Source organism: Tiliqua scincoides, chromosome 1, assembly GCF_035046505.1.
Source record: "Tiliqua scincoides isolate rTilSci1 chromosome 1, rTilSci1.hap2, whole genome shotgun sequence".
Lineage (NCBI taxonomy): Eukaryota > Metazoa > Chordata > Lepidosauria > Squamata > Scincidae > Tiliqua > Tiliqua scincoides.
Window position 1 is genome coordinate 245,516,414 of NC_089821.1, and position 27,512 is coordinate 245,543,925.

Here is a 27,512-nt window from a genome sequence, read left to right on the forward strand (position 1 = left end):
TCCGAAGGTCGCCAGTTCGAGGCCACCGTGAATGGCGAGACCTTGAAGCAGCTGACAAGCCTAGCCGAGTTATGCTGAGTTATTCCACCTGCTATTTGGCCGCTGTCAGCCTGTGTGGGAGGAAAATAGAGGCCAGAATGCGATACCAGGTCATTAAAGATCCATCTGAAATGTTGTGGTTCTTGAAAGACAGAACCTTCTTCAATTGTAAAAATCCCTATTGGGATTTAGTATTGCCTGCCTATGTAAACCGCCTTGAATTAAAGTCTGAGGAGAAATCTGACGACCAAGAAAGGCGGTGTAGAAATACCTGTATTATTATTATCACTGTTGGAGACAGGATGCTGGAGTAGGTAGATTTTGTCTGGTCTAGGAGGACTCATTTTTTTAAACTTTGTAAGCATACCACTAGAATTATTTTATCTTAAATTAAATTTTTCTAGTGGCTGGTGGGGAAAGCAAAAATAGACCATGAAAATATATCGGAGCTGATAAGGGTTTGGTTAGGAAACTGACTTGTCTCCTATACTAGGAGATGCACAGCTCAAGCCTATGCATGTCTACTCAGAAGTAAGTCCCATTAGAGTCAATGGGGCTTACTCCCAGGAAAGTGTGGATAGGATTGGGCTGGCAATCACTTCATCAATGGCTGATAAGTATTCCCTTCAAATAGCAAGATTCATCACTTTAAAAATACAGCCTTTCCTCTTCAGTCAAACAACAAGATTAATAAATCACTTTAAAAACAGTACCCTTCTTCTGCTCCTGGCCAAGTAAAGTGTGTGCTTGTCTCTCCCCTCCCCCTTTGCCAACTGCATGGAAGCAACTTTAAGATCCCTGCTGCGTGGTAAAATAGGAAGCGTTTTATTTGGGGAGGGGGAGGAAAGCGGGAAGGTTTGGAGATCAAAAGGGGGGAGTGGAAGAGGGAGGGGGTTGAAAAGAGAGATTTCCTTTGATGAGAAGTGATCCCAGGCTGGGAACTAGGAACCAACAAGACAAGGATCAGCTAGGGTTAAGGACTGCAAGCTGAGCATGCTTGGTACTTGCCAGATGGGGGTTGGAGTTGAAGAGCTTTGGAAACAACATGCAGCGAACACAGAAGGTGGCAGCCTCAGAGTGGAGGGAGAAGAGGGCGGGGTGGCAGCAGCCACTCTTGCAGCTGAGCAGCTCCCCTTTCTTCTGCTTTAAAAAAAGTGCAGACAATGGGCAGAAGACGGGCTCGTATTCCGCCCAGGGGTGTGACTGTATCGCTGCGAGGGGACATCCTGCGCCTCCCCTTTGAGTTCCTGGCACCACCCTAAAGAGCCGTGCCTCACAGTTTGAATAACACTGGGTTATAGTATTGTTTGCTCTGCTTGTCTTTCACTCTGAAACCAAAGAGAATGTAATGAATAGAAGCAATTTTCTATCCAAATTTGCATTCCATAGTTTGCAGGTGTGCAGTTGCTGAGTTTGTCTTGGACTGAACTGTACAACGAAAGTCTAGTATGATATTTAAAATGAGGAGTCACCTTAAGAGTCTCCAGTGATTCCAGGTGATGGTTCAAGCCTTCCCTCATATGCTGGGGGAGAGTGTGTGAGGCAAGGTGTGGCTCTCTATTGGCAAACCTTGTCTTCTCATTATGTATACATGTGGCCATTATTTAGAATTAAGCCATGTCATTTGGGTAAGAAAGGTATAAAATCATTTTGATTCCTAGGAACACAATTGCTAGCAACAGATCCCTCATGAGTTGTACATATTTTACAAACCCTCTCTTTCATTTACTATTCTTGTGCAGCACTTGAAGTCCTAGACTTTTATCATTGTCTGAATTGCTAGAGAGTAGTAATTTCCTTAGTGAAATTTGTGTGGCTTGCATTTCTAAACTCGTATTTTCCGTAAAGGAACAATATCATCTGTAAGCATTAACTTGTAGATCTTTACTATAATATTTGAACTGTTTAATAATAGAAACGATGGAGCTTTGCAAAACTGTGTAAAATGTTTTGTTTTAGTAATCCAATTGATTAAAGTCAGAGACCCAGCCATCTTTGCACTGAAGGGTTCTTATTAATTATTAACAGTATTTATATACCACTTTTCAACTAAAAGTTCACAAAGCGGTTTAAGGGTTCTTCTATTAGGCAGTTGGTTCTCTTTAGTAAATAGACTCCAAGGCAGTGCCTTATAATTACTGGTACAAAGTTTAAAGCTTTTGTGTATAGGTTTTGGATAAAAGTTATTTTCTTGTTTGGTCACAAACAATGTTTGATAGATCTTGGATCTGTGACTGGATTTTATTGAACGTGCTTTGGGTTAAAAAGTAATAGTGCATCATTTGCTTATTTGAGTGTCTATGAATTGAGATGTTGGCTGAAAGCTCTTGTGCAAAAAGGCCTGATAACCTAGCCGGTGTCTTCTTGGTTTGCTGATTTACAGACCATTCCTGAGCTTCCCAACCCCCCTGGTTCAACAGTGCCAAAGTGGCTACCACAGTATCCAGCAGGAGCTGGGAAGTAGCTGGAGGTCTCCTGGAGAAAGCTCCAAGTCTCACAGTGTTCAGGATAGAGCAGGGCAGAGGTCTGCTGATCCTGCCCCCTTCTTGCGCCAGTTCGTCCCTCCATCCCAGAGGCTGCACTGCTGCCCAGTGGTCACACTTACCCCCATGGTGGTACACCCTCTTTCTGCCAGCACTGGTCCTGGCACTTGACTGGTGCCAGCACTGGTGCTCCTTATTCACTGGGTGCTTTATGGAACATTTATGGCACATGGCGCTAGGGCTCAGCGCTGTTGCTGACTGAGCTTAGGATTGGGCCCTTAATATTTTAAATTAGTAATTGGGAATTTTGAATGTGTGAGCTCTCCTGGATATGCGGGATCTCCCACTTTGGAGAAAGCACCTCCAGCCTCCTGCTTATTGGAGCAAAGGCCATGCATCCTGCCCCTTACTATTAATAATAATATGTACATATTGCTTTCCATCAAAAAGTAATTGACAGAGTAAATCAAAAGAATAGATGGTTCTCTGTCCGTAGCTAGTTAGGACATAAAATGGACAGTTGTGCCATGCGGTTAATTGCAGATGCATTGCATTTCAGGGTTCTGAAGGCAGAAGGATTCTCAGAGTTATGACTGGCATGCAAAAGGCAGAATACCAACCACCTTCCTTCTTGGAGCTCACTTATCTTCTGCTTTGTTGCTGAGGACATGTGCATGTAGCAGAATTCTAATTTTTTTCCTGGGTGTCTGTATTTCCTTGAGTCGATCTTCAGAAATATTAACTTCATGTTACACAAGTCTTTTTAAAGAAATACAAGTTATTAATTTTTAAAAAAATCAAATATAGTTTTGAAAGTTACAGATGTGCTATCCCCATTTAATTCTCCCTTTCAAAACTGTACTTAAAATTTCCGGTTTCCTTAAAAGCTCCTCTCTGTAAAATACTTGGTTGCACATACTTTGTCTGTGTCATGAATAAGGCTGGGCATTCCTCCATCTTTGTTCTACTTAAACGAAAGGTACCATGTTTTCTTTCAACTTGGTGGAACTCCTTGTGACCATTGAAGATTCTCTTAACTATTATATGCAGGGGCTAATGCACTAAGCATCTTTTAAATGTTGCATTTGCTTTTGGTACTCTGTTTTGTGGAATTATTTGTTTTTGGGTTTTGTTACAGTTTGAAATGTCACATTTTTTGTTTTAGCAGTGGCTATCTTATTGGTATGCTCCATGCAGTCTTGGGAAGTCGATCTGTAAACATACTTTTTTCTTGTTAGTCTTTATCAAGGCTAGTCTAATGAGCTTCTAATTAAAGATTACATTCATGAGTTAGTCCAGCTGTTGGGCTGTTTTTCTCCTACTAAACTAATAGCTAGGATTTAGTTGATGAGAAGTAAAGTTCTGCCCTTCATGATTGCTGTCAGCAAGATCAGCTGCAGGCTTTTTTGTTCTGTTAATCATGGTGAGTTGTCTATTATTAATACAAAATAGAAGGTTCATGGAACATTACTAAGCCTCAATATTTTCTATGCATATTTTATTAGGGTTTGTACTATTGTTCAGGCATAGCTCATTCTCTTGTCCAAACACTTTAATATGCAGATGTGTGTGTACACACACATTTTGTTTTAAATTCCGTTGAGTTTTCAAAATTTCTTGGTTCTAGTGCAGATGAGCCTTAGAATGCAACTGAGTGTTCAGAACACATTTTCCAATGAAAATCACTCCTTTCCCTTACAGGTAACTAAGTTTCTCCCCAAGGAACAAATAATCTAGATGGAAGCAGTTTTAGAAAAATGGCATATGTGTGTCCCCCTGTGCTGTGGTTCTGATCTTGTTTGCACATCTTCTAAGTGGATCCTATGCCTCTGTGTTGGAAGCATTAATCACTCACTTTTACAAGTTGAATCCATAACTCTAGAGCAGGGGTGCCCAAATCCTGGCCTGGGGGCCACTTGTGACCCTTGGGGACTCCCAATGTGGCCCGCGGGGAGCCTCCAGTTTCCAATGAGACTCCTGCCCTTCAGAGACTTGCTGAAGCCCATGTTTGCCTGATGCAAGTACTCTCAGCATGAGGGTGACTGTTCAACCTCTCCCATGAGCTGTGGAATGGGGGCTCCCTCCACTGCTTGCTGTTTCACATTTGATGCAGCAGTGGCAGAGAAGGAAAGACAAGCCTTGCTTTGTGCAAGGCCTTTTATAGGCCTTGAGCTATTGCAAAACTGTCATTCATTCATATAAGTTCCATCTATAATATTTATTTATGTAAATTTATTCAAATTTGAACTGTAAATTCTTTTTTCCCAGCCCCCGACCCAGTGTCAGAGAGATGATGTGGCCCGCCTGCCAAAAAGTTTGGACACCCCTGCTCTAGAGTGTGTTCCATTTTATTTTTAAGATCTGTACTGGCTGGCTGTAGATCTCAAAACCAGGTCTCAAGTGTTTCTCCCCAGAGGTCTCCTCAAACTCTGATACCTGTGGTATTTTACCTGGAAGTTATTGAGAATAAACCAGTCACCAAGGGGGGCGGGCAGAGGCAACTGAATGGCTGTGTTTTTCTGAGCTCTTGAAAGCTCTTGGGAAAGCATGCTATTTCCTCCCAAAAACCATGGGTCTGAGGAGATACAAGGATCTGTGATCAGGAAAGATTCGATCCTACAAATGGTGTACGGTTTCGGAGAAGAAGGGTCCAGCCAGGGGCTGTTTTTCTCCAAGGGAACCCAGCCATCAATGTTGGTGTTGGTGAGGATTCATCTTGCAACTAAGCTGACGGCCCCAGGCAGGGAAAGACCTTGGAAGAACTAAGCCAGTGTTGTTCTGCTGTGTGTGTCTGGCACTGATTGATTAATTGACTGCCTGATTAAGCTTTTGCCCAAGGGAAGGAGGGGCAGATTTTCCCCCTCTGGGAAAAGGAAAGAGGGGGGAGGCTTTCTCTGCTAATTTGTTTGCTTGTGTGAGAAAAAGCTTTGGAGGAGATTTGGAGCTTGTTATGGAAATATGAGAGCATAACTCTAACTTTAAAAATCTAAAACTCGTTGAATTACAAATTAATCATTTTGGAATATAAACTCTGCTTTGGGAAGCTCAGTTTTGTTTTTCTGTGGCGATCTTGGAGTCCCGTGGAGAGGGCTGAAGATCTGCATTTCTTTGTTTTGCAAAAGTGGTTTATTGTTTTGAATTCCTCTCACTATCTCCTGGAAAGGAATGTGGTTGATATAGCAACAAACGTAAGCAATAGAACCAAAACAACAGAATAAGAAGAATAGAACATCAGGGACATCTAGTGGATTTAAAAAGACATTGCAAGGACAAGAACAGGATTGACAAGTGAAGTAAGAAGGACGATATGCTGAGGACATCTAAGGGTGGATGAAGTATTTACTCTTTCAACATAAATGGCTTAATTCACCTCAAAAATGAAAGAAAGTCTTCCTTCAATTGTAAAAGTTAAATATGGATAGGTCATAATATTACATTAGAACAATGGGAATAGATTTGGAAATATATAAAATTTACTAGAGCAACAAATTTTAAAGAAAATGTATATAAAATATTTTATAGATGGTACATGACACCAGTAAAACTGGTAAAAATGAATCGGAACATATCAAAAAATTGTTGGAAGTGTAAATGTGTAGAAGGGACATTTTATCATGTGGTGGACGTAAAAAAATGCAAGTATATTGGAAAATGGTAAGGAATCCAGTACAAGAGATCGTTGGATTTACGATATTGCTGAAACCAGAGTTATTTTTGTTTAATATTACCTTAGATATTATAGATAAAGAAAATGATGCGTATTTAGTTATTATATTAACTGCTGCAAGGATTTTATATGTTAGATACTGGAAAGATATTAAAATTCCAATGAAAGATGAATTAATAGAGAAAATAATGAATGTGGCAGAAATGGATAGGCTTACAGAGATTTTGGATCAATAGCGCAAACCGACACAGAGCAATGGAGACCATTTTATGCTTAGTTGAAAACGAAGTTGTAGATGTATAAGATAGGGCATTTAAATGAATATATTGTATACAGGATATATTATACAGGATATGATATGATAGATGATATTAAGAGGCTAAACTAGAAGAGGAACAAGATTAGAAGATATGTATTGATTGATTAGATATATTGATTGCTTGCACCCTCCAATGGTATGTTTTTGTGTTTTTTCTGTTGTGTATTGAGTTTGTGTTATGTGTTTGTTTATATTTGTTTTTATTTTGGAAAATAATAAAAAAAATTTTTTTAAAAAGAAAATAAACCAGTCACCTCATGCATGGAGCTACAGCCCTTCAATATTTTGTCCTACTTTGGAGGCAATATAATTTGCAAGTCATTTAAAAAACCAAAACTATCATCATTCTTTATTTGTATATCTGTAAAAGGGTGAAGGAATTATCCTTTGATGATGATGCAAGATTATGATGCTAAGATTTGCAAGATGCAAATTGATGTTGCTAAGATTAAAGGAAATGTAGTCTTGGTCTGTAAGGGATGGGGATAGGGGAAACTATTGCTAGATTATGATCGCTTCATTTGTTTGGATCACAGGTTTATCTGCATTGAAAAAAGAGAATGCTTCTGAATTTTTGGGTGGTGGTGAAGAAGTGAAAAATCCAGTTGGTAAAGAAGGTAATTTCAGATGCGTTTGGCTGTTCTTGATGTGAGTAAGAGAAATGTCAAAATCTCCCATTTTGTAGACCTTTATTGCTAAAAGCTAACTTGTGTCCATATTCTGGCTCCATAAAGTCCTGTGAGTACTTCCCTATAAGCTGGAATGAGCTGTGTGAGGCCTGTATACAGAGTCTGTGGCTTTATAGAAAGCAGCAGGTAAGTCAGTTGGAGAGGTGGGGAGGGAATAGGAATGGGCGGATCAGATCCAGGAAGGGGACTTATTTGCCAGTTATTTGCCAGGGGGCTTACTTGGTGGCAGCAGCCACCAAATCCTAACACCCTTCCTGGACCCACTCCCATGGCACAGGTCCACGCGGCTCTGCACCTGCTATTTCGTTAGCATAGTCCAATTAGACACCCCACTTATGCTATGGTGTCTTATACCTGGATTAGGGAATGATTGTTCCCTTCCCATAGGAGACTTCTGTGATTGCCCCTTCTACTATAAGATTCAGTGGTAGTCATTTTGGCACTGTTGCATCAGCACGGGGGGGGGGGGGGAAGGAAATTGATAAAATTAGGCCGTCACACACATCTAAAAAGTAACATATACATGATAGACTGACCTCAATTTTGGGAACTCTTTTTAGATGCCCCATTGCTTTACCTGCATGGTAATGTTTATTGGTTACGTTCTATTGGGTGGGGGAGGTTTGCCTTTTTTATTTTTTATAAACCAGTTGGGAAATGCAGTAATAAAAACAGTCATCCTTTGTAACCTGCGCTGCTTATGGAAATCACAAGATGTTTTGGGGATGAGAAGGCTGAGATGTACATATTGTCATATCTTCTTTGGCATTGGGCAGAACAGGAAACTATAGAAAAGAAAGCTAAAGGTAAACCTTGCTAAGCAGGTTGAATATCAAAGTTTCATAAATCTGATGTGAAAGTGATTTACCTTTCAATCTCTTGTATTATAGAGTGAATTTTAATATTAATATGGTGTGTAATGGCATGCATGAGGCATTAATCCACACACTTCATAATTCAGCCACACAATGTCACTCCCCCCATTTCCCACCAAAGTTTCAGTTGATTGGCTATCAAACGCAAATGGCTGGTTTATTTTATTACCTGAGACTGCATTATTTTTACAATTATACTCCATGGTTATGAGTACTGCAGTTATTAAGTAGGCTTGAAAGACTAAGTGGTGTCCATTTGTGCAAGTTGTTTCTTATTTTTCCCTTAAAATGGGGGAATGAGAACTTTTGCAAGCTTTGCTTCGCGAACATTTCTTTGTGTTGTGTGCCATGCATCTGAATAAGTTTGCCTTATTATTTTTAGATACTTCTCTTGGAACCAGTAGCTCTTCAACTTCTACTACATCTTTAGATAGCAAGCGGAGTTGTCCCAAGAAACGGAATTCCACAAGCAATAAGAAGGAGGATTTGAAACCCCACCCTCATGCATTTAAATCTCTCTCTGGTTCGGCTTCTTTTTTTGACTTGTTTTAAATATTGTTAAGCTAAATTGATCGATTTGATCTGTAATCAGCCTTTCTCCCGGAAGGGCACCCAAGGTGACTAACAACACTTAAAAATACATACAGATACATAAAAACTATAAAATAATAAAACAGATAATAAAACAATAAGACCAGCAGCAATAAAACCAGCAGTGTAAAACAATTGTTAAGAAGCAGCCATCATGCCCTCTATCAGGCATCAAAGGCTTTCTAAATTAGAAAAGTCTTCAGGCCTTGCCAGAATGTTAACAATGAAGGAGCTGTTTTCAGCTCAGAGGGGAGGGAATTCCACAGTACAGGTGCCACCACCAAGAAAGCCCTATTTTTTGCCGCCTTCCCCCAGCCTCTCTTGATGGTGGCACAACCAACAGGGCCTTCTCTGACTGAAGAGAACAGGCTGGAGGGAATGCGATGAGAGGAAAAACTTGCTTCTTGATGTACAGTTCAACTGGAGAGAAAAATATATTTTTCTAGTAAATAAAACCTAAAATAAGATGGCATGGGGGGAAGGTATGAAAGACTGAATTAGCCATTTTGTTTAATGTATCATGGAGAGCCAATGATGGGTTTCTTCACAGAGATGGCTCTAGGTGACTTGCATGCTTGTTGCTTACAAAGCATTATTCTTGCTGTTGGCTACCTTGAGTTGTCAGTGTTTGAAACTGTGGGCTACAAATATCTTAAAATATACTCTTCTGGGTGACTTCTTATTGCTTGCTGGCAGAGTAGGCTAACCACTTTTATATCATCATCCTTTATATAGACATACCTTTATGTTCATATAGATATACCTAAAAAACTAGGCATTTGACTGGATGTTCACCAAAGACATTTTGGTCAATTTGTCTTTATCACTCAGATTGGGATTGGTTAAGAAGAAATTGGTTCTGCCAGTTAGATGGGCATCTACCAGTATAGATTGGTAGATGCCCATGATGTTGCCAAATTGCTTCACTCACACAGGCAGGCAGAGTGTCATTCACTTCTTGGAGTAGATATTTTTATTTTTTAAGTTTCTTAATTTAAAAAAGCCACTTGATCTGTTTTCTAGAAATAAGATGCAGAATAACTTTTAAATGCACAAACATAAGAATGTCAGGATATTTTGGCATGACTGGGAGAAATTTACTGTCTGAGCATGGCAAGGCCTGAAAGCCTGGGGCCTGTATATAGATGTAAGCCCAAGGCTAAAGTAAGGCAAAAGGAAAGTGTACCATGTGACCCTGAACTGACGAATGGTGACTGCACAAATATGCTGAGTCACAGTGACTTTGCAGCCCCAATGCAAGTCTATGGGAGAAGGGCTGGCACATCCTGGGAGGATGGTGTAACCAAGTCATGGGAAGATGAGGTAATGGGGATGAGGTCATCCCTTACCCAGTTGGTCAGGGAAGGTATAAAAGGGAGGCTGCTAGACCCTACCCTTGTGGGTCATTGTAAGGAGTTTGGAAGAGCGTGAATCTGGGTTGGTGTATCTGAAGAACTGTGCTTGCTGTTTTTGCTGCTGGTGAGACTGGCTACTTGTATCATGTAAATGCAGCTTGGTGGTGGACATCTGCCTGGCTCGTGTTTTCATTCCTTCTCTTCACTATCTAGGATCGCTTCGGGTGCCAGCAGTTCACTGCACTACATCCTCTGCGGGCTTTGCACGCCTCTTAGCCCAACACTAAACTATTATCACTAAACAATTTATCTAAAATCATAGAGTTGGAAGGGACCTACAAGATCATCTAGTCCAAACCCCTGCCTGTAGCAGGAAATCCTCCTAGAACATCTCCAGCAGGTGCTTGTCAAACCTCTGCTTGAAGATCTCCAGTGGAGTAAAATGTGGTGTACCTAACTGAAACATGGGACAGTGGGAGGGGAGTCCAAACAAAACTGAATTGGCTGAAAACTGGAAGCAAGTACATCTGGCCCTTTGCAATGTGAAGGCAACTGGCCTGCCCTAAAGAAAACTGCAGGAATAGAAACTGCTTGAATATAATATTCAAGCAGGAGTTGTAGTTTTCTTTAGGGCAAGCCAGTTGCCTTCACATTGCAAAGGGCCAGATGTACTTGCTTTATATAGATGTATAGATCTATCCATGGGGGGAGGGGGAGTGTGCTTCCTTATCTGCAGGAGTTCCATTCTGGAAACCAACCCTCCCCCCCGCCCCCCTGGATACCTGAAACTGGGCAAATGCACATCCCTGCTGTTCCAGAGCATCCTCCTCCTGAGGGCTTTCCCAGACCTCCCAATGCCTTATAAGGCATTAAAAACATCACTTCTGGTTTCTCTGTGAAACTGGAAGTAGCAGTTTTTCATTCTCTGAGCTCAGAGGTCTCAGAATGTGAGGGGAGCAGAGCTCTCCTCTCCTCTGTAGGGGGCGCACACTGGGGGACCCCCACCTGATCCACAGATAAGTGAATCCATGGATATGGGGTTTGTAGATATAGGAGGCTTGTGTGTGTGTGTGTGTGTGTGTGTGTGTGTACGAATGAAATTTTCTTTTAGTTGATGGATTTTTCTAGTTGATTTATAGAACGCCTTGTATATGGGTCTCTCTAATTTCACCAAGCTTGATTTTGTATAATAACATAAGAGCACATAGGTAATTGATTTTACATTCTGACCCTCTGCCAAGATCCTGTTTGGTTCCATTGAAGCACCGTGATAGAACTGTATAAGTAACAAAGGCCTGTGAAAATGAGGGTTCGAAAAATATTTTTTGAAATTTATCTTGGTCTTGTATGAATTTGGGGTGTTGATTCAAAAAATGGCATTGGTTTTGTCCTATTGCATCCAGTTTCGGAGATATGGCATTGCCTCAATTGTGAATAGTTCAAGCAGCTTTCTCATGAGGAAGCCATGGCATAGTCTTCCTCATGAGAAAGCTGCTTGAACCATTCATTAATGAAGCTATGCTGTATCTCTGAAACGAGATGTGATAGGGCAAAACCGATGCCATTTTTGGAACCTCCACCCCACATATAGCCAGCAATAGGTCTAACTTTTAAGACTGCAAAATGTGTGTTGGCCTGTGTAATTGGTAGTACTGCTTTACTCCCCTAATGCATTTCAAAACCTGTCCTTTTTATTTTAATCTACTTGAATAGGAGGAAATAATACTTTTCCACCTGCAAGGAGAAACCCTTTTGATGAAGGAGAAATTCAGATTGGAGACAGAGTGTTGGTGGTAGGACAGAGAACTGGCACAGTAAGATTCTATGGGACAACAAAGTTTGCGCCAGGTAAATTATCTGCTTATGGTGGAGCACTTCTAACAGCAAGTGTTTGACATCCTAGTACCTAGGATTTGAGCATGGAAACTGTAGATCTACAGTTTGTGGTCACGTTTTCTTGTCAATTTTGGGGAAAAGATACAATTCTGTTGAAGGGGAAAATATTTATGTACTTAGGAAGTTTTACACTGCTTTCTGGAATATAAATATAATGATCAAGGAGACCACCATGCAAATTTTTCTTTACATAAATTAAAAAATATATGTAAAGAAAAATTTGCATGTTGGTCTCCTGACTGCCTTTTTCTCTGGTTATCTGAAATTGCCCTCTCATCTCCACTAAAATCCTTTCCCTCTGAGTTGTGCTGATTACATCATGCTCCTTCTTAACCTGCACTGGCTTTCTGTTTGTTCTTGGAACTAGTGCAAGCTCTTGGTCTTTATCTTCAAAGTCCTCCATGGCCTCATACCTCCTTGCCTCTCAGTCTCATCTTCATTCCTCCAGGTCCACCACTCTGGGCACCCAATTGTTCCCTGCTCCATTCTTCTCCCTTGCTGCCTTTATGCCTGGGAATCCCACCCTGAAAAAAATGTAGCATTCCCCCCATTTGTTAAAGTCCTTCCTCAAAACTCACTTTTTTCATAAAAGCTTCATGGAAAAGCTTCAGTCTAGTTACCTTACTACAACCAATCCTATGTATATGAAATGATCACACATTGTTCCTCCTCTTCCCTGGCATCACTTCCCTCCCCATCCATATTCTCTCTTATATTTAATGTAGTTTCCAAGCCCCTCATAGTAGGAACCTGAATGCTATTGTAAAGTGCTATACTCCTTGATGTCGCTATATAATAGCAACAAATTTAACTGTTATAAAGTTCCAATATGAAATGGCATAAAACTGTAGATTGTATGATAAAACAATACAGTAGTACAGTTCCGTAGCAGAAATAAAAAATGAGCATAACTATGTACTGTAAGCAAATAAAATACTATTAATATGGATCCATTTGACCTTACCTGGCAAGAGTGTTCCATAAGTGAGGTGGCACCACAAAGAAAGCTTGGTCTCCAGTCACCACCTACCTGGCCTCTGAGGGTGAGGCACCTAGAGAAGCCCTCTCAAGGTGATCTTGATAGTCAGGCAGATGGCCCTCTGCAAGCTGATGATCTTTCCCTCCAGTCCCAAGCTGTAATGGGCTTTAAAGGTAATAATGAGCCCATTGGAGTGTGCCTGGAAATGCACATGAGATCAGTGGAGGTGTTAGATGTGTTCCTTGTGGCTAGTCCAGTTAATCTGGATGTTGCATTTTGAACTCATTGAAGTTTTGGAGTCTTTAACGACAGCTTCATATATAATGCACTGCAATAATCAAATCTGAATGTTACCAAGACATGGGTGACTGGCCAGGCTATTAAATTAAAACAGAGAACAGGACTATATAGTATATACAGTATGCTGTTGGCCAAATGACAGGAACAGAGCAGTAACTATGTTTCAAAATATACTTTTCCTAATCCTACTTTTCCGAAAGAGCAATGATTTAGAAAATATATTTTTCCTAAAGAGCAATGATTATGTTTCAGAATATACTTTTCCTAATCCTATTGATGTAGATGTGTTTGCCTTGTCTCTCAGGTTACATTCAACATTGCAGTGTGTGTGTGTGTGTGTGTGTGTGTGTGTGTGTGTGTGTGTGTGTGAGTGTGAGAGAGAGAGAGAATTCCTATTACAAGTATGCTCCTTTTGCTGCAAAAGTATAGGGCGGAAAAGTTCCATCTTTCTACAAAAAACCAAACTTAACATGTTTTCTGGCCTAAGGGGAAACTTGCTCTTTTGCAGAAAGTGTTTCCACGGTAGCATCTCACTTGAGATGACAGCTTTTGAATATATCAAGAAAGGGCATATTTAGTTGCACAAGCGTTACTGTTACAGTGTTGGCAAAATCTGTCACTGCTGCTTTTGAAGGCAAGCAAAAAGGAACTCTTCCCCAGCTGAGCCTTTTAAATGCATGCTGGAGTTCTGACTGCTTCAGCTTGTAATTAGCATTGCCCTTAAAATGGCACCCAGAGCTTCGAATGACTTGAATTTTAATTTTGAGTCCTAATGGGATTCGACAGCCCAAGAACTAGTAAGAGGGTATTGGGGAACTTTATTCCTTTCTACAGAATTAGCAAGTGTATTGCAAATTGTAGCTTTTAAATGTGTTGCTGTGTGCCTCTCAATATCCTGCGGTAAGATGAATTATTTTCTGACTGTGCTTTCTTGAAAAGTTCTGTCTCCTCATATAGCTCACACTCCAGAAGTTCCTTGTCATTCAGAGTAAGAGGGCAAGTGAATGAAAGCACCCAGTAATAAATGATCATTTATAATATTTTGGGACAGAACTGAAAAAAGGCAGCTTTGTCTGCTCTTATAAGTTGGAGGCTATCTGATTAAAGTTTTTTTGATCGTTCTACTTGAAAATGCAAATGTTTCATTTTCTCCTTATTTGCTATGCTAATTGATTTAAATTGCCAAGGACAACTTATGTTCAAAGAAAATCTCTTCTCTGGTGTATAAATAAACAGCTGCAGTGAACAAGAACCCCAGCTTTTTAAAGGGACCATTTTGCCTACTCATGACTCTTTATCTTGTTTTCATCTGTTCCAGGGTTTTGGTGTGGAATAGAACTGGACAAGCCCCATGGCAAGAATGACGGTTCAGTTGCTGGTGTGCAGTACTTCAGCTGCCTCCCCAGATATGGTGTGTTTGCACCACCATCCAGAGTGCAGAAGTGAGTGTGGAGTTTCATGATGGTGGGATAAAATGGTTTATTGCAGCACAGCTCTTCACCACTTTCATTCAGAATTTGCTTCCTGTTGGAGTGAAGCCCAGAGGCGTGTGACATAGTTCTGCTGCCAAATTTTAGATCATTCTGGATCAGAGACTAGCTTGGCAAAGGGAAGCAATCAGTCTTGGCACTAATGTGGAAGCAATCAATAAAGTCAAGATATGTTCAGGATTGTTTTCTGTAGAGAAAAGTGCTATTAGATTTCTCTTTTGTGTGTCAAACTATTTCCCTAGTATCAATGAATTAGAATTTTTTAAGTGTCTTTCTGTGACTACAATAAGAGATGTGCAGTGCAGTCCTGAGCTGCACATGGGCCGGAGTAAGTCCCTTGCGCCAACCCAGGAGCGTCGCAAGGCTGGCACGCAGAGGCGCGCTAGCATGTGGAGGCTGACAGAAGCCTCCACGCTGACAGAGGCAGTGAGCCTTGCTGGGCTGATGCAAACCTCTGGGATGGGCGGGGAGGAGGCGGGAGGGAGGCTTTCCGGGGTGGGGAGAGGGCAGGTGGTGGACGGCCCTGGGGGCGGGCAGGTGGGGAGTGGGAGACGGGGGTGGGATCCAGCTCCCTGGGATCCGGGGAGTTTGGAGCAGCTTGAGGCCACTCCACTCTCCTTGGACTTGCACCACCTCCTGGAGGTGGTGCAAGTCCAAGGAGACCCATAGGGGCCAGGGTGCCTTACCCAGGGGTAAGGGGAAGAGTTTCCCCTTGCCTCTGGCTGAGCCGATTCTGGCCTCTGTCCTGCGCTGGATACAGTGCAAGCCTCTTGGCTTGCCTGTTCCAGTTCAGGGATAGGATTGCGCCCCTTTTTAGTGAAAAACATGCGTTCTGAAGTTTTCACTGGACATCCAGTAACATCAAAGAAAAAGCCTAAAGTTTCTCCTGAACAACAGCACTTAGCATCCTGTGGTGAGAAATGCCTTTCTTGCTTCCTAAGATGCAAGGAGGATTCAGGAAACCACAGAACTAGTTTATCACCACTAGTGTTCACCTAGCATTAATTTGGCACCCATTTTCCTAAATGCTCTACAGAAGTTAAGCTAGTCCTGTCCATGGGGTGCCACATCTATAGGCAACTTGTCAGTCCTGGTGGCAATTTGTAGTGGTGTAGAAGTAATCCATATGGTTGGGGTTAATCTCTGGAGATTGATCTCTGGTGGAAATAGCCTAACTACATCACATGAGGAATTGAACTGGCTTTTTTTTTTTTAAAGAGAGAGGCATGTTAATACTTAATTTTATTTGTAGGCTGACAGGATCACTAGACTCCCTCACAGATGTTTCATCAAGCAAAATGAATCATTCTCTCCCTGGTAAGAATTTGACATCAATCTCATTTTGTTGTTTATATTACCTATGCACAGCCACTGTAGCTTCATTGGTATTTTGCTGGAGATGGTGGGAAATGAGAAGTCCTCAAGGCAGGAGCTTCAGAGACTGTTTTCTCTCAGTCTTAAATTTGGACTTTGTTTATTTTGATTATAGTGTTGTCAATGTGCATGGTGCTTGAACAAGAGAAGAGAAGACAGGTCTCTGCCCCAGGGGATAGACACAAAGGAAATGACACTTAAAGGGAGGAGAATGGTGCCAGGGCAAGAATATGTAATTATTTTCTAAGCATGCACTTGGGTTTTGTTGCAGTAAGGTAGCAAAATTAGACAGTTGTGTTAAAGACTTAACAGAAAAGGTGGGTTTTGAGGAGGAATTTGAAGGAAGTTAGAAGGGGGAGTCCATCAGGCTCTTATGGAGATAGTTCCAGGCATAAAGGCAGTAAGGGAGAAGTGTGGAAGGGAAGGTTGGCTTAGGGTGGTGTAGCTGAAGGCATAAAAATCACAGGAGGATAGTTGGGGATATGAGATGTAAGGGGATATGAGACCATGGCTGCCTTTAAAGCTAAGAGCCTAAAGCTTATGCTGGATCTGAGAGGAAGCAGATCCCTCCAGTATTTGAGTTTTAAGGAGCGGATCAGAGCTTTTGAGTTGATCAGAGCAATGAGAGAGGGAGGGAATAATTTTGGTGACAGAATGCTGGATGGAGGTAAGGAGCTGAGGTGAGCCAGCAGAAGGCCAGCAAGGAGAAGGTTGTAATAATCAAGGCCAGAGATGATAACATGTTCACTAAAGGGACAGAGAGGAAGGAATATATTTTTGTGATGTGGTAGAGGGAGATTTGGTGGCAGATATGGGGAAAGGAGAGAGGTATTGGTGATTAAACCAAACCTTTTTGAGGCCTTTCCCCAATTTCAGTATATTGCACTGATAAGATTACTGTCCCCCAATTTCCAGAGCCTTTCAGCTCATTGTGGGGGAAATTTGACTGAAGCTTGGTTGATCTATTGTACTACTTTATTGCTGCATCAATTACCTTAACTTGCACAAGGAATGATGATATCTGAAAGCTGAGTTTTGGGGCCTGTCTTACTTATCCTTAGTTATTCAAGGCATGGCTCTATCCAGCCTTCAAATAGCAGTAGTTGGCCTTGTCATGAAGAAATCCTCCCTTGATCCCACCATATTGGAGAACTACCAGCCAGTTTCAAACTAGAATATTGAATAACTACTAACCAGTTGCATTTTGGGGCAGTGTGCATTATTTTATTTAATGGCTGCGATGCTTAAAAATTCCTTTTCTTTCAATGGGATAATTCCCACTTCATGGTTAAAGCATGAGGTCCATCAAAGTTGAGAACACAACTGCGCTACCAATAAGATTGAATAATGGTAAATGAAGGAAGGGCTACTTTAATTTTCTGTGCAATATTTTCAGGGTCCAATCCTATCTAACTTTTCAGTACCTAATGCAGCTATAAGGGAACAAATGTTCTTACCTTGAAGAGGCCTCCATGACTGCCTCGTCACCTCAGGATGTCATAAATGCCCCATTGGCATGGCTATATCAGTGCTGGAAGGTTGGATAGGATTGGGCCCTCAGTTTTGCTCTGAAAGAACAGTAGTGTATGGAGATTTGCTACACTTTTAAACTAATTTCCTTCCTTCTCTTTTCACATTTAGGTTTTCGAAGAAGCTTTAGCACTACTTCTGCATCTTCCCAAAACAGGAGAAATTCTTTTGTGAAGTGAGTGACTTTAAAACAAAATAACAGAATATGTGTAATCTGCTGTGATTAAGCAAATTATCTTTTTCTTGCTGTAGGCATACATCTTGATATTTAGGGAGTCGTACAGGTGTAAAACTCCCAGCCCTGATAATTTATTTACAAATTTGTATCCTGCTTTATCTCCCAAGTGAGCATTCAAAGATCATAAATGGTCATAAAATTAACAATACAAAAAGGGATGGGGAGCTTTTGTTTTCCCGTGGGTTGTATGGTTCCAGAGCACAACCTTAAAGTTACAGAAAGCAACCATTTTGCTGAAGCTAAGCAGATTTAGGTCTGGGAATCCCAAGCATCCCACCTTGAATTCCATAGTTGAAGTAAAATAGGATATGAATGTCATTAACTAAATGATATAATTGTGATGGGTGGTAGCTGCCAGAAAAAGCTGGCTAGATTTATTTTTCACATTTTCACACCAGCTTTCCTCCAAGGAGCTCAGGATGACGTACATAGTTCCTCCCCTACTTTGTCCTCACAACAGCCCTGTGAGGTAGGTGCAGCTGAGAGAGTGTGACTGGCCCAAGGTCACCCAGGAAGCTTCATGGCTGAGTAGGAATTTGAACCTGGATCTTCCATAAACTTCTGAATCACCATTTTCTAAGATAAATATTTGAAATTGGCACTTGGAAATATGCCTGAGCCAGAATTGTAGCACTGAGATAGTTGTCCCAGCTCAAGATGAACTGTGCTAAAATAGAAGACTTGGGAGGGGGGAATGCCACCCTCATTTCCTATAACCTTTTTAATTGGGAACTATGTAGTCTAGGCTTTTGATTGTAGACCTAGCTATGCCCTTGCACAAAATGTAATGCAGCATTAACTTCATGTTCTGAACTCATTGGGATGTAGCATCTGATTCTGTAAGTGAAAAAGCTCTCAAATCAAAGTTTTTCTTCCTCAAAAGAACCATCTTTCTTTACCCTTTTCTACTGGCTGCTCATTAGTTAAATATTGGTTAATTCCTTTACAATGCGACCTGTTCTCTAATCTCCTTGATCTTGTTGTATGTAAAGCAAATAAATTGGAGGATAAGTGAGCTTTCCTCTTGATTTTATGGCGAGAGTATTGTGTAGCCATGTTCAATACATGCTTTGCTGCCAACACCAGCACAGATGCAATCCGACCTTTCTGTATTCATAAAGAGGCTTTGGAGTTCTACTTTCTAATATGTCAGAAGCAAATCTCGTGTGTGTATACATGCACATGCATGTGCTGTCTTGGCTTTTTCAAAAAGAAAAATCAGTGGATTGTTGCCTCTCTTTTCTCTGGGCAGGTCAAAAACGTCTGTGCTGAGACGCAGTTGGAGCAACACCACTACAGCAAGTACTGAGGGCCCTGTGAAGCTCCATGAGGGCTCCCAAGTCCTCCTGACCAGCTCCAGTGAGATGGGCACAATCCGATACATTGGGCCCACCGATTTTGCCCCTGGGATATGGCTTGGTCTGGAGCTGCGGAGCGCCAAGGGCAAAAATGATGGCTCTGTGAATGACAAGCGCTATTTTACTTGCAAACCAAATTATGGAGTCTTGGTGCGGCCAAGCAGAGTAACGTATCGTGGGATTAATGGGGCAAAACTTGTGGATGACATCTGTTGAAGTTAAATGAGCCAAAGGTATAAGAAATAAAGCGCACAAGGAAATCCTGCCATCACCTGCATGGAGTTCTGTTTTATCTAAAGTTCTAAAGCTGTACTTCTGTCACAAGTATGCAGCTATAGCCAGATTGGAAGTGCATAATGACTTGGAGGTATGACATCTTAATCACTTCCCCTGTGGAACAGTTGCTGTCTGAAGCCGCTTGTACAAAAGACATCTTTTGGCTTGAGCTGCCATATTATTGGCATAATAGACTTTTTTCTATCTGGCACCATTTTGACATGCTTTGCCACTTGGTAAATGACTTTTTTTTGTATCCCATGTTCTAACAAAGCTAGATTTTACTCTCTGTAGCACAAGATTGCAGAACTGATTAAACAAAGCAGTAGAATTTGTCAGCTTCCTAACCACCTTGGCCTTCACCAGGAATGCTCCCTACACATATCTAATAGCAATAAGGAGAGGGAACTGTGTGTTTTTTTTGGTGGTGGTGGGGGGGAGGAAGGTTGTGCAATTGTAGTATATTATCAGACAGCTTCCCTAAAGCACAATGTAATGGATTAAAAGCATCTACAAAGAATGTGCTGCTTCCGTGCTAGATGTGTGAGCAGTACAAATATAATGGGGGTGGGGGGCTAATAAAACAGCACAAATATTCAGGTTTGTAGTAAAAGCACTTTTCTGCTATGTTCATATATACATATGTGCGTTCTTTTAAAAACAATAAGAAAAAGAGCATGCCAGAAGCACTTTTGACAATACTATTGGAACAAGTACTAATGCACTTTTCCTTCTCTCACCTGGAGAGCTTTTCCCTGAATGTTTTGGAGAAATGTTTTTGTTAGCAGATTGCAGGTGGTAAAACAGCAGCATTTTATATACATAAATAACTGCTCTCCAGTCAGCAGCAAGGCTGGCCAGTGGATTATTTTTAGACCAAGGATAGGTAAAAGGCAGATCATGTGTGTGCATGCATACACCTTCTCTTTAGGAAACTTGCACCCTCCAGGCATGGGAAGGTGTGCAGAGAATCTCTCCCTTTCAGGTTGTGAGAGCAGCAGGTGCCATTATTGCACTCTCATCTTGACCTCAGCTTCGTCCAATTATTGTTGCCTTCTGGGAAAAGAAACTGGTGAAAACCTGGTGCAATCCCAATGTTGTGGCAGCTGCAAGCATTTCCTTCCTCTGGAAAAAGAATAGGTCTTGCTTAGGGCCTTTTAATCCAAGTTAGCCATAACCCAGGGGGCAAGTCAGACCTTATAGCAGTTGTCCCTACCCTACTAGCCACCAGTTGCTAACTTTGGGTAGAGAATTAACGTGGACCCATATCTTGGTCCTTGTATCCCAGATACCTTTGAGTCTTTATGTTCAGTACAGTGTGCAATAAGACTTCTATCTCACTGTAGATGCATCTTTAGCAAAAGTCTCATCTTTAGCAAAAGGCAGTATTGTATTTTGTCTTTTTCTCATGTCTTTGACATTCTTGCCATTTTTATCTAGTTGCTACATTTTTGCCTGCAAGCATGAAGTACCTTCTGTTAAATTGGTACAGTGGTGCCTCACATAACGAAATTAAATCCGTTCCTCGAGTCCTTTCGTTATGCGAAATTTTCATTGCGCGAAGCACGTTTTCCCATAGGAATGCATTGAAATCTAATTAATGCGTTCCTATGGGCAAAAAAGGTCAAAACGAAGTCAAATTTGGTTTACAAAGTGTTTATTACGTGCTCTTTAAAGGCATACATACTAAACAGAGGATTTCTAAAATTTGAAGCATACACGAAATTTTAAATTTTTAAAAAATTTGTTATGCGAAGCACGGACCTAAAAGGTTTTCGTTATGCGAAGCACGGACCTAAAAAATTTTCGTTATGCGAAGCACGGCCAGAAACTTTCCTTATGCGAGTTACCAAACTCAATCGAAAAACTCTTTTGTTATGCGAGTTTTTCGCTGCGCGGGGCATTCGTTATGCGAGGCACCACTGTATATCCTTTTAAGAAGTCACATTTGAAACTCTTCATGATTTAGCTGCAGCATGCTTGTCATTAAATAACAGTTTATGAATTTTTGATGCATATGAAAGACATAAAACATTTTAATTGTTTGGCATATTTTAACTTTTCTTGTATGTATTCAGATAATTAGTTTAAAAGCAACAAAAAGCCTTTATCCTTGAAAATGGTGTCTTGTCAAATTGCACTTAAAAGTAAAACTAGGCAACATGAGTATCTTATTTTTAGACTAACCTCTCGCTGCTTATAAAAGTATGCAGTATATTTTAAACATTGCTAGCTCTACTTTTACTGAACTGCACTGAAACATGAAAAGACTGCAATATTGCTTTCTTGCTAATGGGTATAATCAATGAAATATAATAGCTGTAAATTGTGATTTATGAACTAATTCTAAGCGATTGGAAAACTAGTAATCTGTACTGAAGGATGCAGACGTACATTGATGCACTGTACCTTGCTGTGTCCAACATTTGTTTTTTCTCCTGGGACTGCTGTTGATGGTTTGATCCCCATGGTTTTAAAGAGAATTGTTTGCACTATCGCCGATGGAATTCCTCCGCCCCCGTTGTTTCTTTTAATGTTAACTAGATTACGTATCTAGGGTACAGAGAAGCAGCCGTAATATAATAAAGCAGATGTCTGAAATATCTTTTATATTGTCTATAAGGTATAGATGTACTCTATAAATATGTGATTATGGACATAAAAATGCTTATTCATTCCCCATGTATCTCCTTCCTACCCTCTTTCACCTTTGAGCAACAAAGGCTTCCAAAATAAACTTGGTATTGGTGACAGGTGCACATTTCTTGATACATGGAATGAAGTTTTTCCTTTGGATGGCAGCTGCCGAAAGACAAGTATATACTGTATGTATTGTATGCACATATTGTTACTACTGGTCTTTTACTGTGATTATTCACATTGAAAAAGATGTACAAGTGGTGCCTTGTTATCTGCAAGGGATCTGTTCCTGGAAACCCGGCAGATACCAAAAAATTGTTGTTTAAAAAAATCCTTGGTTAGGCACCCCTTAAAGCCACTTGTGGAGGTTCTTCTGAGGCCCATGGAAGCCTTCCCTCACCTCAGAAAGCCTTCTAAGGTTTCCGGTTTTGCATCAAAATCTCATAAGGCTTTTGTAGGGCCTGGGAGGGCTCCCCCAGCCCTCCAAAAACCTATAAGCCTTTAAAACGTCACTTTTGGTTTTGATGCAAAACCAGAAATGACCTTCTTTCTGAGTTCTGCGGAGGCTTCCATGGGTGTCCGAAGAGCCACTGGAGGCCCCGGTCACCTTCGGAGGCTTCAGGTTGGACCAAATCTGGCTCAATGCGGGTCTGGGTGACCCACATTGAGCCAGATCCACAGATACAAAATTCACAGACAAGTACGGTCAACCTGTACTTGTGGTGACTAGCCATGAAACCAAGTTAAAAGTACTTCAGTTTGGTCAAATGTTATCAAGTTTGCGCTGGTCAGATATTTTATTAAATGCAGCTTTATGCATTTACTGTAGTGTGTCCATGGCAGGTATACATGATGATGTGCAATCTCTGCCCACAGTTCACCCATATACACATTATTGCAAGGTGTACACAGGTTTATAATTTGATCCCACTTTCCAGAAATTGTTATGTTGTGCTTCACCTTTCCTTTCTCTTTGTCTTATCAAGCCTTTATTACAACAGCTGTCTTTTTTCTTTCCTAATTGTTTCCTGAAGGTGGGCAGGCTTAGCCACCCTGGCTGATCTTAAGGTGATTGTTGACATGGTCTCTGCAGCAAACCATTGTTGACCTTCATTTTCTGTCAGTAATCCTCACATGGTTATTGAGAGGATGAACAAAATCACTATTAAATTTTGCTTACTAAAATTGCTATAGGAATAACCATAGGAGTGAAGGAAGAATTAAAGTGTGGTGATACTGTGGCCAAAAAAGAGAGAAAGTAGAGAAGGATAGGATCTTGGAAAACTAAAAGTCTGATTCCTAGAAGGCACTTCCAAATCCTTTCTGGTCTCTGACACCATTGCTGTGAAAAGGAATCTCAAACACTAGATTTTGGTGGAAGCTGATAGTACTAATACATCTGTGCTAGAAGCTAAATACTTCATTTGTTAATGAAGGCACATTTATTTTACCCACGTGTTGCATAATAGCCTCTGCTTATGTTCCATAGTTTTAATGTTGTAGACTGTTGCTTTTATTATTGTTTTGTGGCCCATTAGATGGAAAGGTAAAGTACAAATGAGCCATGTTGAATGTGTATAATTTTGCTTTTTGGATTGCAAAATTTTGTTTTTGATCTGCAGAAAACTATTTTTTATATTAAAAAGTGGAGATATTTACTCTGAATTCTTCAAGATGTTGCACTCATTCACAAATCCTTAAGCTCAAAGATTAGGAGCTTCATTTCAGGAAAATCCAAGGATTACGCATTTGAAAGGATTACATATCTTGAGAGCAAGATCCGGGAAATAGATAAGCAATTGATGCCCATTTAGTGTGTGGCTCTGGCTCAGACAAGATTGAAACTGGGTAAGTTCAGACTTGCAGCTTAGTCTTGGTCACTATGTTAGCCCAGCTTTTTTGGGTACTTTGGTAAGCATTATGGTTATAGTTTCCAGTTCAGGAACCTTGCTACTGTATGTTACATAAATGTCCCACCATTCGTTGTGATTTATATATTGGCTAAGGTTATCAATTCATGTTCTGCATACAAGCAGGGTTAGCTGAAGCTATAGGGCTACCTGAGGCATCCTGATAGTGCTGCTCCCTTCTGCTACCACTGTGTACCTTTAACTTTACTCCTTCATTAACACAGGTTTTGCAGACAAAGTAGGAACTGCAGACCAGGGTGGGGGGGGGGTACTCCCAGAACTCTCCCTATGTCCTGCTTTGATTAAAAGGCTCCTGTGCAGGAAGGAACATGGTGAGAGGGCCATCTCTACTGGCAGTGGAGAGAGGCAGCAGGCATCAGTTTGCCACTCCCCCAATCTGTCTCCTGATGTGAGTGTTATAGTTCACATCATGAATGGGCTGGTTGCACATACAAGACTTGCTGAGGTGGTGACTTATTGCAGAAGTATACAGCGAAACACATGCCTTCCTTTACAGTCATTTTATTTGTCTTCATGCCTTTTGCTTCACTACACTCGATTACAATACAAATACAATACAAAATACTTAATTACCATATATTATTAGTATTTTTGTCTTGATGAGGATCCCTGAAATGCATAGGCCCTTTATTTATGAGCAATGTTACATAAGCATCTGTACATATGTGACACATTTTAATGATGAAGCCTTGATACAGAAGGAGAGGTTGGGTACAAAGGACATTAGACGCTTTGCTTTATCTGTGGGGGTTATGTAGCTGGGCATGGACATTGAAAGGGTGGTGCTTTTTAAAGGTTTGGACCTAGTTAATGGCCTTCTCTATGGAAGCTGACTTGTAAATGAAATTCTTAACATACAACATCCTGATCTACTCATGCGCTGCAAAATGACCAGGGTGATGCATCCGCAAAACAGAGTCACCTTTAACAGTTGCAAAATCCAGGTGACAGGCAAAAATTGGTGGTGCTACATTAAGTGGTGCTGTGTGTCTATGCATGCTTACCTGGAGGTAAGTCCCTGAAATTCAGTAGGGCTTGCTTCTGAGTAATCATGCATTGGGCAGGATGGAAGAGTGGTGAAGCTATACCTGTTACCCATCCCAAATCAAATGTCTGCAATACATCATAATTTGTATACCCCCAGAACATGACTTGCAGCATTTATTCTCCCACCCTAGTCTGTTAGCACTGGAGGAAAGTAGTATAGGTGCTCTGACCATTCTTAGGGTGCCATGGCTAATAATTCCCTTCCCACTTTTCAGCATTCCCTGCTAAGCCTCATCTTTCCCCCAAGATTTTCTTCTGCAGTAATGTAATCCAGTATTTTGCTATAACTAATGGGGACAAATGCAGATAGTGAACAGGTGTAGGCATTGACAATAGTGGAAGTCTGTGAAGATGTTTATGCACAAGATGTATATAGCACAACCCTATGCATGTCTGCTCAGAAGCACCTCCCAATGTGTTTCATGGGGCTTCCAGCAAAGTGAGTGCAAGGTTGCAGCTACTGTTCTATTCCTCCCCAAAACCCTTCCTTGTGTGTTATCCTTGTAAGTTTTTCATGTGATGCAAAAGCACAACTTTAAAGCAGAGACAATGCTGTATTTGCTCAGCTGCTCCTTGCAGCCTAATGTGCCATAAAGCTCACAAACAGCCTCTGCCTGTGTGTTCTCTGTGAAGCTAAGATTACTTGTAGAGGGTATTCCTCTACTGCACATCACTTTTTCCACGTTTCCTGTATTGCAGCCCGCATCACTGTCTATATTTGTGCCTGGACTACTAAAGTGCATACCATGTTGCATGTAGCAGTATATTACTATACTGGAACAGGAGCATGGCTCAAATCCTTTGTTGCCCATCTGGGCTAGTTCTATAAAGTTCAATTGCTACAACTTCATTCTACAATAAAGTTCCATTTCCCTTTAAATAGCCTCACTTTACAGCATTCTGTAATCCTATGTATATTGCTGTGTGGAAGCATTCATATAACAATAGCCTATCCTTTGCTTTCAAAGCTAGAATTCTTACTCCTCTGCTTGGTCCAGAATAAGCCTACTTTGGTAGCTTTTTATTAACACTGATGGCTACAGTTCTGGATGGATGATTCCCTCAGTTGCTACTGTCCTTCCTGCAGAGATAACTCACTGGGCAGAGTCTTGCAACTGGGCAGTGTTTAATACATGTGAACAAATCCCTGCTGTAGTGGAGTGGTTCCTAGACTTTTTTGACTGATGGCTCTCTTGACCTACTGTGCCAATGGCTGTGACTCTCTCTTAGGGCTATAATTCTATACATTATATAGGGTGGTGGGTTTTTCACAAGGATGCCACAGCTCCCCTTGCTGGTTCCCTGAGGAGCCATGGCTCACAGTGGGAGAACCATTGTTGTAGGGGTTTGTAAGGATAGCATAGAAACTTAGCCTGTTACAGCTGCTGAGTATTCCTTTAAGTTAATATAAAAGGCATTTGTTTGTACAGAATCTAGAGTTCTTAGCATGCATGCCTGCATATCATACCACCCTATAGACAATGTGGGATGGTTAAAACAATATTTGTGGTATTGGTACATATAGCTTGCTCATGTTAAAATGAACACCAGTCACTTTAACTAGGAGACCCAGAACTACAAAACTGCTTTACTATTATTGGAAAAGGACTGTGTACTCAGAGAATGGAAGCAGCCTCAGCCTTGGCTATCTGATGTATATACTCCAAGGAACTGAGTGGGTTGATCTATAAGGTGAAGCAAAAATTTTATTGTTAAATTGGGCTCCATAATCAGATGTGCCAACTGTAATTTGCTGTCAAGGGGGTTGAATTTACTGTGCTGCTTACAAGCCAATATTGATGGATCTGGATCCCACCTGTCTATCATTCGTAAAGGCTGCATTCTTTCATATGCATGTAAATCTCAAATCAATGGCCCTTATGCTGTTTTAACTGCCCTGAATTGCAGCTGCAGTTATTTATGGTGTGGAAAGAAGGTGAAAGTCCTTGAGACAGGCAGGAGGAACAAAGCAACAACCTTTTCATGTGAAGCTTTGAGAGAACAAATAAGGGAGCGAGGTTAATATGACCATTTTCAGCTCTCATTTATTATTAAGACTGTTTATATATCACTGCTCAACAACAACAAAAAAGTTCTCAAAGCAGTTTGTGTAGCTAAATAAATTTCATGCAGACATTGTGCCCGGTGGATAAACCCCATTGCCATCGTGCACAAATGAAGAACTGAAATTAAAGATTTGCCTGCCTGCAGCAGCATTACTTAATTGACAGTAAGAGTGGTGTGACACCATGCTGCTTAGGCCAGGGGTCTCCAAACCCCAGCCTAGGGGCCAGATGCGGCCTGCAGCAAGCCTGTTTCCGGACCTGGCCAACTTCTTGTTCCCTGAAAGCCTCTGGCCCACTCAACTGAACATGACCAGAACTGTGCTCTGATTGTGTCTGAAGGGTGTGCTGAGGGCCAGAGAGGAATGAATG

The 27,512-nt window shown here is 41.1% G+C and overlaps 1 protein-coding gene across 3 annotated transcripts in view; it reads left to right on the plus strand.

Annotated features, from left to right (window-relative positions):
• The window catches only part of CLIP4 (CAP-Gly domain containing linker protein family member 4), a 47,455-nt gene extending 23,741 nt beyond the window's left edge, over positions 1-23,714 (plus strand). For 2 of the 3 annotated variants that reach the window (XM_066618665.1, XM_066618666.1), the window contains exons 10-16: positions 7,045-7,125; positions 8,455-8,595; positions 11,732-11,866; positions 14,512-14,635; positions 15,936-16,000; positions 17,699-17,762; positions 19,078-23,714. In XM_066618665.1, coding sequence (XP_066474762.1) covers positions 7,045-7,125; positions 8,455-8,595; positions 11,732-11,866; positions 14,512-14,635; positions 15,936-16,000; positions 17,699-17,762; positions 19,078-19,399 — 932 coding nt within the window. In that variant the 3' untranslated portion in view covers positions 19,400-23,714. The remainder of the gene's footprint in view (positions 1-7,044; positions 7,126-8,454; positions 8,596-11,731; positions 11,867-14,511; positions 14,636-15,935; positions 16,001-17,698; positions 17,763-19,077) is intronic. The other variant, XM_066618667.1, reaches the window with a different exon arrangement.
• Positions 23,715-27,512: the final 3,798 nt, after the last annotated feature.